The sequence below is a fragment of the Papaver somniferum genome, chromosome 1 (assembly GCF_003573695.1).
Source record: "Papaver somniferum cultivar HN1 chromosome 1, ASM357369v1, whole genome shotgun sequence".
NCBI classification, from domain to species: domain Eukaryota; kingdom Viridiplantae; phylum Streptophyta; class Magnoliopsida; order Ranunculales; family Papaveraceae; genus Papaver; species Papaver somniferum.
In genome coordinates this window covers 67,266,429-67,278,072 of record NC_039358.1, presented here as the reverse complement: position 1 = coordinate 67,278,072, position 11,644 = coordinate 67,266,429, and the positions used below count along the sequence as shown (strand labels likewise).

The 11,644-nt window shown below is 36.5% G+C and overlaps 1 protein-coding gene across 2 annotated transcripts; it reads left to right on the top strand.

Annotated features, from left to right (window-relative positions):
- Window positions 1-8,291: 8,291 nt before the first annotated feature.
- On the top strand, window positions 8,292-10,553 carry LOC113330022 (probable serine/threonine-protein kinase tsuA). Of its 2 annotated transcripts, XM_026576883.1 has the most exons (3): window positions 8,292-8,430; window positions 9,177-9,247; window positions 9,335-10,553. In XM_026576883.1, exon 3 carries the CDS (start codon window positions 9,360-9,362, stop codon window positions 9,990-9,992), a length of 633 nt encoding a protein of 210 aa, XP_026432668.1. In that variant the 5' UTR covers window positions 8,292-8,430; window positions 9,177-9,247; window positions 9,335-9,359; the 3' UTR covers window positions 9,993-10,553. The 2 variants fall into 2 exon arrangements, with proteins under 2 accessions (XP_026432668.1, XP_026432662.1); XM_026576877.1 differs by having other exon boundaries at window positions 9,177-10,553.
- The last annotated feature ends 1,091 nt before the right edge of the window (window positions 10,554-11,644 follow it).

Below are 11,644 nucleotides of genomic sequence, written 5' to 3'. Positions count from 1 at the left end.
CCAAATTCAATAATTCTCATCTCCATTTTTAAGAGAATTTAAAGAGGGAGAGAATGCAAAAATAATGAGGTCATTCCGAGTTCGGACGAAGAAGTTACGGCCAAAACAAGTTTACCGAATATTGACGTCTACATGCCAGTTCGCAAACGGATTTAGTGACTTGGAGCTATTTGCAAACTAGTATGCGAACTGAAGTCCCTGGATTTTCATTTTAAATAATGGTATGCATGCCTGGTATATGTACCATGAAGGCCAAAGATCCCGAGCTACTATTTTTAAACCTAAACATTTAAGAACCTTAAACATAAATCAAGTTAGGTAAACATGAACGATACACAAAGTATATGGATCATGATAATCACTTTAATCATATAATAAAATCATAAGAGAACTTTGCTGGTTGGTCCATAAAACCCGACCTGGCTTATCCTTAGCGGGAAAAATATTTTAACCGTTGGTCCAAAAGAGTTTTGAATATAAAAATTTACTTTATTACCCATCACAGAAACATGTGCTTCAAAAAACTACATTGTTCATTCACAAAAACTACTTCATTTTTCAAAACCATAAAGTGAAAACTACTTCCGGATCCAAATCAAAAATTTGAGCACTGAAAATCAGAAACTGAAATCAAATCAGAAAAACGAAAACCACAACTGGAAACAAAAAACAATTATCAATAATCACCTAAAACTGAAAATTTAAAATCAAATTAGGACACCGAAATAAAAAATCTCCAAGATCCAGTGAAGAAGAAGACGATATTTGTTAGTCGCTAGAAACTGTACATGTTGATATGTATAATGTTGTAGTACATATTGGTATGTACTGAATGAAAATATGTATTGAAGGAAAAACTATCTGATCCCACAATATATATTTATCCAACACTACATATTGATATGTATTGAATAAAATATGTACTAAAGGAAAAAGTGTATGGTTCAATAATACATATTGATCCATCGGTACATATTGATATGTACTCAAAGAAAATATGTACCGAAGAAAAAAAAAAGTAAAAAAGAAAAAGAGTAGATAATCCAACAGTACATATTGATATGTATTGGAGGAAAATGTGTAATGAAGGAAAAATTGTATGATCCCACAGTACATATCGATCTAACAGTACAATATTGATATGTACTGGAGGAAAATATGTAACGAAGGAAAAAGTGTATTGATGGAAAAGTGTATAATCCCACGGTACATATTGATATGTACTGTATGACTATACAAAATCTATAAAAAAAAAGAATCATGATTTTAAGAACATAAAAGTAAACCAAATAAACATAGCATCATATCAGTTAAACCATGTCGTTTGAAGAGACAACCTTCATCTTCTAATACTGAGCATCAGATCCAAATGAAAAAGAAGATTAAATAATATAAATCAAAACCCAAAATTAATGAATTTATATCTCTTTTTTCTTCTTCTTCTTCTTCATGGATATGAATCTTCTTGATCTTCTTCTTAGCTTGCTTATCTTCTTTACCGTCACTTAATTGTCATAAAACATAGTTGGATTTGATGGAGATGAAGCTGATTACAGAGTAATAAAACGATCTTCAAACGAAAACCCTAAAAACACCAGCAGAGAAGAAAAACGGATCCTAAATTTTGGAAGATATAACTGATTGAAGTAGTCTCTCTGGTTTTTATTCATCAATCTCCATCGCTAGAGCTCTCCCGTTAGAAAAGGAACTGAAAGCATTAAAAGAGATCTGATTAGAAGGTGTTTAATGTATATCATTAGAGAAATGTACTTCTAGAATTTTTTAAAAGTACATAATAGCACTCGCACATGCGTTGGACGAGCGAGTAAAAAATCTGGTCCAAAAACATGTTTTTGGACATGCGAAGCAAAAAAAAAGTGGGTGGACTACACACTAATGTGTTTCTCTCAACTGGATTAACCAGTAATTCATAAATCTTGTTGATCAAGTTTACAGACATACATTTTTAGAAGAATCTAATCGAACTATACAGTCTTACCAAAAATTCAAAATCTTACCCAACATAATATGTGTGTCCCAATTATTTTGCTTCCCTCACAGTATACAAGGCAGGGCATTCCTTGGTGAGGATGCACTTCCAACACAATCAAGTTGTGTTGAGGTAAATAATGTCTTGCTCACCACAGGTGACAGAAACCGACTTTTCCTCAACTATCGATTTTTCACAATCTATAGTCTTTGGCTTACTTCGTTTATTTTTCCACCAATTCTTGTGTTTCACTTTTGGATTATCATGAAAGAGATCGCTTTTAGAACCTTTCATATCCAAATCCATATTTCCAAAGAACTCTTTAACTTCCAACATCCTGGATACTGCCTTCTCCACAGTCATGGAATTTTCTGGGAGATCATTCCTTTTCACACTCAAAGCATCATCGGTTTTCTTTGGTACCCAATTCTAAGTGCGTTTAGGAGTAATAGGAACCTTCTTCCCATCACTCTTTTCCAGATTTCTTGGAAGATAATTGGATTGAATATTCTTTTTCAAGTTAGTCTTTCTACATTTGGGAGCATCGGATATTATCTTCTTATTTACGAAATTATCCTTTTGATAACCATTACGATTATGAAAAGGATTCCTATGACGTTTATATGAAAATCTAGGTTTATCACATCACTGATTCCTTTTCCTAATGGTTGGGTAGTTACAACCTGTAATGTTAAGGGGATTATCGTTAACATATGATCTTGGTTTCACAATTTCTTGTGATGCCCAAACAAGAACATCATGAAGTTTCCCATTCCTTATACGAAAATGACATCTCCTTTCTAGGTGACCTTTATTTCCACAATAATGACAAATATAAGGAATGTTCTTACCCGGATTCGTATGTGTTGTTTTTGGAGGTTGATATACTTTGCTCTTTCGAACCTTAACTGCTGGTGAAGGTATTTCACTTTTGCCATCAGTGGAAACCTTTTGTTGAGAAGAATCAATAGCCTTGACAAATTTTACGTATTTGCTAGTACTTGGACCATCTATTCCCTTGTAGTCCAATCCTCGTATATCACGATGATTTTTACTTTATTCTAGCATTGTGGTTAATTTTTTTGGGTTAGTATTGAACTTTTTCAAGTCCTCTTCCAACATCTTGATTTTATCAAGAGCAAATCAGCCTCAAGTTTCTTTTCTCGAGAGAGAAAACCACTTTCGATGTCTTTGAAACAACTATGTTGAGAGTTAATCCTTGTTTCAGATTCTGCGAGTTTTTCTTCCAACAAGAAGTATTTTTGATAAGCATTATCACATTCAAGTGACTTTCTAATCAGGTTTTCCTCGAAATCTTTGAGGATCTATTCGCAAGAGCGATTCGTAATATAAAGACCTCCGTAAATCCTTTTCAATTTCTTGTTTTCTCGACAGAGAGGAGTCAGAAAAGGTGTGACATGAGAAGTTACCATCTTCTTCTTTTCCAACGAATCCAATAGCTTAACATACTCTGAGACTTACTCATCAATATCTCTTTCAATATCTGAATCACCTTCATCAGAAAGTTCATCCAACTGTTCTTCAAGGCGTGGTTCCCAATCAACAGTTTCTACATCAAGAGAATGTTTAGATATTGACTTAGGTGTGACAGTTCTCTCAGGTGAAACCAAGCTTTGAAATCATCTGGTAATTTCTGACCTGGTACGTTATTAGAGATAGACTCGTCCATAATTATCAGATTGCTTCAAACACAGACTTATGAGGTCTTAGCGTGTTTGCCTGCTCTGATACCACACCCAATAATTCGTTTGGAAATCCGTATGGACTAACTCCAATATAATTCTGAGAGCACCAACTTAAAAAGCGAGCTCAATCAAGAAATATACTAAAGAGTCATATCTTAATTTCTCAATACAATTTGCAATCGAACAGATAGAAATCTGTGAGCCCGATTGATATGAGAAATAACTTGGAAGGTACCAAAGATCAATGCCCAAGTGTCAATCAATTTATATCAACAAGCAAAGGTTGGATTCACCAATTGATTGAACTACGCACAACCTGTGATAGTTCAATTATATAAACAAATACAATGCGGAAAAGAAATAACACATACACCAGAAGTTTTGTTAACGAGGAAACTGCAAATGCAGAAAAACCCCGGGACCTAGTCCATATTTGTAATGACCCGTCCCTCCATCGATATTGTCCCCACTTAGTCACTGCGGTTATCCGGCGGTGTGGGGTTTTTAATGGGCATCGCTGCGGTCATCCAGCAGCAACTTCCCGGGAAGTCACCCATCCTTGGATTGTTCCCGCCTGAGCACGCTTAACTGCAGAGTTTTCCGCCAACTCTGGAGCCAATTGTGCTGAAAAGGCCTCGGTATAATGTAGACATTCCTTGCCTCTTGTGAGACCAGTATCTATCTCAACGACCTAGCATAATCTCCCATCCGAGCACAAAAGAACAGTCCCTAATTGTATCCCAACTAATACCAAAATTGTTCCTACTTATCCCTGCGGTTATCCAGCAGTGTGAGATTTTTAACGACACTACTGCGGTTATCCAGTAGCAGCTTCCCGAGAGGTCACCCATCCCGTGACTACTCCCGTATGAGCACGCTTAACTGAGGAGTTTTTCTCCCACAACTCAATAAAGTGTACTAATTAGGCCTCGGTGTTAGGAAAGGACAAATCATTACTTATATTCCGTTCGGCCAACCACTGCTGAATATCGGGGTATTACAATACCACCACCTTAAATTGGAGCCGTCCTCGGCTCCGAAATATATATACAAGCCCAGATATTCGACGTTCCTTTCCCCTCATGATAATCACCTAGACCAACCCCGTCCAGCATACCTTCCCACCCTCGGCAGGTGACCCATCTTCGGCTCTGATACCATTTATAATGACCCGTCCCTCCACCAATATTGTCCCCACTTAGCCAGTGCGGTTATCCGGCAGTGAGGGGTTTTCAACAGGCGTCGCTGCGGTCATCGGAAAACAACTTCCCGGGAGGTCACCCATCATAGGATTTCTCCCGCCTAGTACGCTTAACCGCTGAGTTTTCTGCCAACTCTGGAGCCAATTGTGCTGAAAAGGCCTCGGTGATAGGAAAGAACAAATCGTTACTTATATTTCGTTCGGCCAACTACTTCTGAATATCGGGATATTACAGGATTTGAACACCACACTGTATTAAGACGCTACAGACACTAGCCTACTACAAGCTAACTTTGGACTGGAATGTAGTTGAGCCCTAACCAAGTCTCACACCGATTAAGGTACAATCGCGTTCCTTACGCCTCTGAATCCCAGCGGGACTCTACGCACTTGATTCTCTTAGCTTATCTCACCCAAAACTAAGAGTTGTTACGACCCAAAGTCGAAAACTTATAAACAAATCTGTCTCCCACAGATAAGTCTATTCTGATAGATAAATCTGTCTCCCACAGAAGTACCTATGAAGTTTTTGTTCCGTTTTTTGATAAATCAAGGTGAACAGGAACCAATTGATAATCCGGTCTTATATTCCCGAAAAACAACCTAGAAATATCAATCACCTCAAAATAGCTTAACTATATGGTAGTAGAAGAAGGTATTGTGGAATCACAAAGAATGAGACGAAGAGCTTTGTGATTACTTTTTATATCTTACATATCGGAGATGAATCTCAAGTTAATCTTAGAGAATATAGTACTCAATACGATAGAACAAGTAAGATCAGATCACACAACTACAGTGAAAATAGTTCGGTATGGCTTCACGAATCCCAAATGAAGTCTTCAAGTCGTTAACCTATAATGTTTTTGGAAAACCCTAGGTTAAAGGAGAATCAACTCTAGTCGCAACAAGGACATAAGAAAGTGTCGAGATTAGGTTTTCCAGTTGCTAGAGTTCTCCCTTATATAGTCTTTCAAATCAGGGTTTGATTTCAATCAAAGCTAAGATAGCTTAGTAACAAAGTATTCAATATTCACTATAAGATGAAAACCCGATTTAAGATTCAAGCTAAGTCTGCTTAAAACCAAAGCAACATCTCTCCACCGTTAGATGGTCTTAGCTTGTTACACACAAATGAAATATACTTTCATTTATATATGAGTAACCGTACCTAAACGTGTATATTGAGTTGGCTCAAAAATAGTTAACCGAAGTTAGCCATATGAACACTTTTGTCTTAACCACATTCATCTAACACTTCTAGATCAAATATGATGATCAGTCAAACATGAAAGATAATCAAATGAATCTAATTATGTTTCAAATAGAGTTGTTCAATTGTGCACTATCTCACAGAAGTGTATATGAACCAATTGAATCAAAATCGGATTGATTCATGAGAATCAATAGATGAACATTAAGCTACGAGTTGCAAAGATTGCATTCCTTAATTCATAAATATATTTGTTCATTAGTATGAAAACATACTTAACCGATTTTAGAACTTTAACCACTAAGTTTGCAAACGGGTACGCAAACTATAGCATCCGGACTTTGGTCTTGTCCAGCAGTTTGCAAACCGGTATGCATATTGTTGTCCCGGATCAGGTAGAACCCTTCGCAAACTAGTATGGAAACTTGGTTACGGGACTTTAATTAACAGTTAAAATTGTTCGCATACTGGTATGCAAACAAGGTTTCCGGACCTGAATCATACCACAACAGTTTGCATACCGGTATGCATACTGTGTTGTATCCAGACAAAGGTTAATTTGTTCTAAACTCCCATTTTAATATTGAAACATCCTTAGAAGATGACAATAGCTGTCTCACACAAACTATAAGTAATTTTTAAGTGATTGAATGATCAATAGAAACTTTCCGAGTCGACATCAAATGATTGTCTCACACAAATCATGTAAGATGCTTCAAGGAGATTTTCACATGATCATCTCTTGACTTATTATTTAGTTTCCAACAAATAAATTGTTTCCAACTAAACTTGTCAAGAATATGATGAACTTAGCTAAAGCAAAAAGCTTCCAACACATATTTCGAGAAGTAGATAACCGAGTTAAACTAAACTTGAAATATCAAATGTGTATCATATAAATGTCTATATAGATATACGACTTAGTCTCATTAGGAGATAGAATAGAATAGACTTTTGAGTGATAGATAAGTTTTAGTCTCCACATAACTTTTGTTGATGAAGTTTCCCCAAGCTCTCCTCAGTAGAGCTTCTTCTTCAATCGATGAACATCGTGAAGTCTAAAGCTCAACCACACATTCTATCCTAATCCGAGACATAGCTATAAGTAGACTAGAAATTCAATACTTATAGTTTTGATCACCTAAACTTGACAAACAAGCTTGAGATAGCAACGCTTGCGAGTTCGACTGAGCAATGCTCCAACACCATACAATAAATTTCTATTAGGTTTCTTAAATACGGCGTGATTGATTTTTTGATTCACTATTATATGCTTCGAATAATCAACTTCGACGATAAGTTTGATTCTCATTTCTCCTCTGATTCCTTCTATAGAGAAAGAAAAAAAAACATCGGAGGATGATGGTTACGGTTTCCATACAACTAAAAGAAACTATAATCGCCAAAATTTGGTGTCATCACGAACTTGAATACCTCTTACGGTAACTAATCACTAGATTAAAATGACATGATTACCTTTTCCATATGTGATAATTAAAATGACTTGTTTCTACAAGATGAGAAACAAATAGATTGATGTATTCTCTAATTTTTTAATTTTTAATCAATATGGTGTAATTCTTTCGTCTACTCTGAAAGAATCTCACAAATCGTTAAAAAATAATAACCTTTATCACTAGATATGATTTTCTTCAATGGTTGGTTGTATTTTATTCATAATAAGCTATCGGTTTCCACTACTTACAAGATACCATCCATAAAACAAGAATAGTGATAATGATTTCTTTATATACTTAAAAAGAATTTTTTTCTCTTACGATCCTAAAGGAATGGAATATCTTTCTAAGAATATCATATACCAATGAAACAAGGAATTATTGCATTCTTGAGGGATAATGAGTAATTTTGATTTGTATTTTGTGGTAATAACCTATGTAATTTGGTTTCATTCCACTTGTAGTTGGAACATCCCAGGACACTAATACTTCAACAAAAAAAACATCCCAGGACATTAAAGGTCAGTGGGTGCTCACCCAACTTGTTAACAGATATAATTAGTCCTTGAAATGACTTAATTAATTGATGTTTAATAGGTGTATCAAACTTCAAAATGTGCCCCTCTAAGAGAGAGAGTGTCTAAAAATCGGGGATTGACTCGTTACTAAAATCGATAGGAGTTGTGAGATTAATCCAAATTTCCTGATTGATCTTCATGAATAATCGAGAGAGAGCTCTTATTGAAGGGACAGTTGAACCAGGAGGGGACATGAGGGCGCGGAGCAATAACAATAATGTGAATCCTGATGTGTTGATGGAGGAATCTAATCCACCTCTAGGTTCTGGAACAAATGGTTCAAAAGTAAGTGAATCTCAACCTAAAATTTATTACAGAGAAGCTATTTTACAATCTGCGGATAGCTGGAATAGTTGTTTACTGAGGATATTAGGGTTTCCCAGGGTGCAGAAGAAGATATTCCATGTGTGGAAATCGATTTAGATACCAGAAAAAGGATAATCCAGTCTTAGAAGTACTGCCTCATCGGAAAGGTTGTTGGCAAAACCATTGGATACCAGTATATGTCAACAAAAACCAGGGAATTGTGAAAATTGGTAGGAAAGATGCAAATTCTGGATAGGGTATGTGATTTCTTCATGTTCAAATTCGAAAGACCTGACGATTTCAAGCATGTTTGCTCGAAGGGTCGTGGTTTATTAATGGCAGACATCTCTCTCTAAGTAGATGGACTACAAACTTCAAGCCATCTGAAGCTTCAATACACAAGATGATGGTATGGGCTAGGCTAACGGAGCTTCCTCTCGAATATTTTGATAAAGAAGTGTTATTCAAGGTGGATGCAAAGTTGGGAACTCCAATTAAAATCGATAACACAACTGAGTTTGTTTTGAGGGGGAGATTTGCAAGAATTTGTGTTGAAATCTCAACCGATCAACCTCTAATTTGTGTTGTAAAGATTGGCAATATGGTGGACAATATTGAATATGAGGGAGTTGGATTAATATGTTTTCATTTTTGTAAAATATCTCATAGGAAGGATCAATGTCCATCTGTTGTTCGTCCTAATGTTGTCAATTCTGTATCTGCAGGTATTGCTTCTTGGAATGAGTCTACTGATGCTTATGGTCCATGGATACTGTCAACGAGACGAAATTGTAAGGTAAATAGAAAATATCTTGGGTTAGGTAGTGATCACCATCTGAAAGGGAAAAGGGCTGGAGTCTCTAACAGTTTTACTGCACTACAGGTTGGTGATATGGATGAGTTAGGAAATGAGTAACGGTAAAACCTATGATAATGTGAATAATCAGGGGTCATTAAATGTTGGATCCATTACCTCAAATTGTGGCCACAATGTAACTGTTGATAGAATTAATGCTCTTACTCTTAATGGTAATAATAAGAATGCTAATAGCTTTCAGTTTCAGAATTCAAAGGGTAAGCAAACTACTAGAACAATGCATGGTGGCACCTCCTCCTCATCTCCAGTGGGGGTTACAAAAGGTGTTATGATGAATAATAATAAGATGCTTGAAATCAGGAACCAGAGTAATTTAATGAATACTAGGATAAATAGCAAGGACAAAGGGGATACCACTCATACTTTGGTTAACAAGTCTGTCAACAATGAAACACCAAACAGAGATTCTCAATATCTTTTCACAGGAGTCAATAATGCCATGGAGGAGTGGATGGTGAGGGATATGCTGGTGTACAAAGCCCAACAAGAACTAAACGTAATAGAATCATATTTGATGGAGATACCTATGGAACAAATACTAAGAGGGGATCAGTTAATTCAGCTGACAGAAGAGATAGAGAAGCTACACAACCAACTCAGTGCAAGTCTGCCAGTGATAGTGCACATGCCGGGACAAGTGAATGTGCATGGGTTTTTGGAGTAGGTCAACAGAATCTTGAGGCCAATCCGACTTTCAAGGTCCAATTAGAATCATCAAGAACCGGTAGCATTTCTAGAAGAAGGGATGGAAAGAAGCAGTTGGCGACTCAAAGATGTGGTCAGAGGAAACAATATTGGAGGTCATAATGGCCCAAATGGTGGAGACTCCAGCTCTAATAAAAATCCCAAAAGGACTCTAGCAGTTCGAGATGCAGATTCTTACCAGATTGGATTTGGATGTGACCGACCAACGTATGTTCAAGACGAGACTCTGCCCAATGATGTCAATGGACCAGCAGGCTGCAGAGAGTTGGAGGGACTTTCAGAGACCCATGAAGCCACATGTGCTTAACCAAAGTTTTTCCTTCCTTATTCTTTTTCTATGAAGATTTTGTCTTGGAATTGCAGAGGTCTTGTTAGGCCTTCTTTCATGCGTGTAATGAAGATGTTGATTAAAAGGCACAACCCTTCCATTGTTGCCTTACTTGAAACTAGAGTTTCAGAAGATAGTGTTGTTGAGATTGTGAGCAAGTTAGGTTTCTCTCACTCCATCATTGTTGATCCTCATGGTTACTCTGGGGGACTTGTTTTATTGTGGAATGATAGTGAAATTGATATTCAAGCCACTAAGAAGTCAAGATGGGCTATTCATGTTGTTGTCACTGCCAAGTTTTAACAACTATGTATTTTGTCCTCTCTGTATGGGAGCACAAGTAAAGTCTGTAGGAAGAGATTGTGAGACGAGTTGGGAGCTATCTCTGAAATTTCTAATACGGAATGGATGGTGTTAGGTGATCTTAATACTATTGTTGCTAGTCAGGAGAAGTTGGGTGGAAACAGACCTTCTGCCAATCAGCTTTCTGAGCTTAAAGAGGTGATGAAAAAGTGTGGTCTTATTGGTCTTGGCTTTAATGGACCAAGATATACTTGGAATAACAAGAGATCTGGAGCGGCTAATATCAAGGAGCGTATTGACAGGGATGTTGCTAACACAAATTGGCAAAACAAATTCCATAAGGCTCAGGTATATCATTTACCCTACTATAATTATGATCATAGAGTTATTATTGTTGATTTGGATCCCAAAAGCAAGTTTAAGCCAAGACCCTTTAGATTAGATGTTGTTTGGACTGAGGACCCTAGATATGAGGTTGTTGTTGAGAAGTCTTGGTCTCGCCAAGGTATTAATTCCATTAGTAAAAACTTCCTTGATAATGTTACTAAGATTCATGTTGAATACAAAAAATGGAACAAACATGTTTTTGGAAATTTGTTTCGTCAAATTGATGATGCCCATGAGAAACTTATTTTAAGCCAAAATGATTTTGACTATTGGCCTTCTGAAAATGCTAAACTTAAGATGACCAACTGCCTTATTGAGTATCTTAGATTGTTAAAGCTTGAGGAGGTGTATTGGAGACAGAAATCCAGAGTTTCTTGGATCAAGGATGGAGACCTCAATACAAAGTTTTTTCACACTTCAATTATTGTTCGAAGGAAGAGAAATTAAATTGGTATGGTTAAAGATAGTAGGGGAAGTTGGATTCAGTTAAGTAAGGACATTGAGTCTCATATTGTGGATCATTTTAACAACATGTTTAACTCTTCTACTTCGGATGTGTCTAATAGCGATTTAAGCAGTTTGTTTCCTCCTGT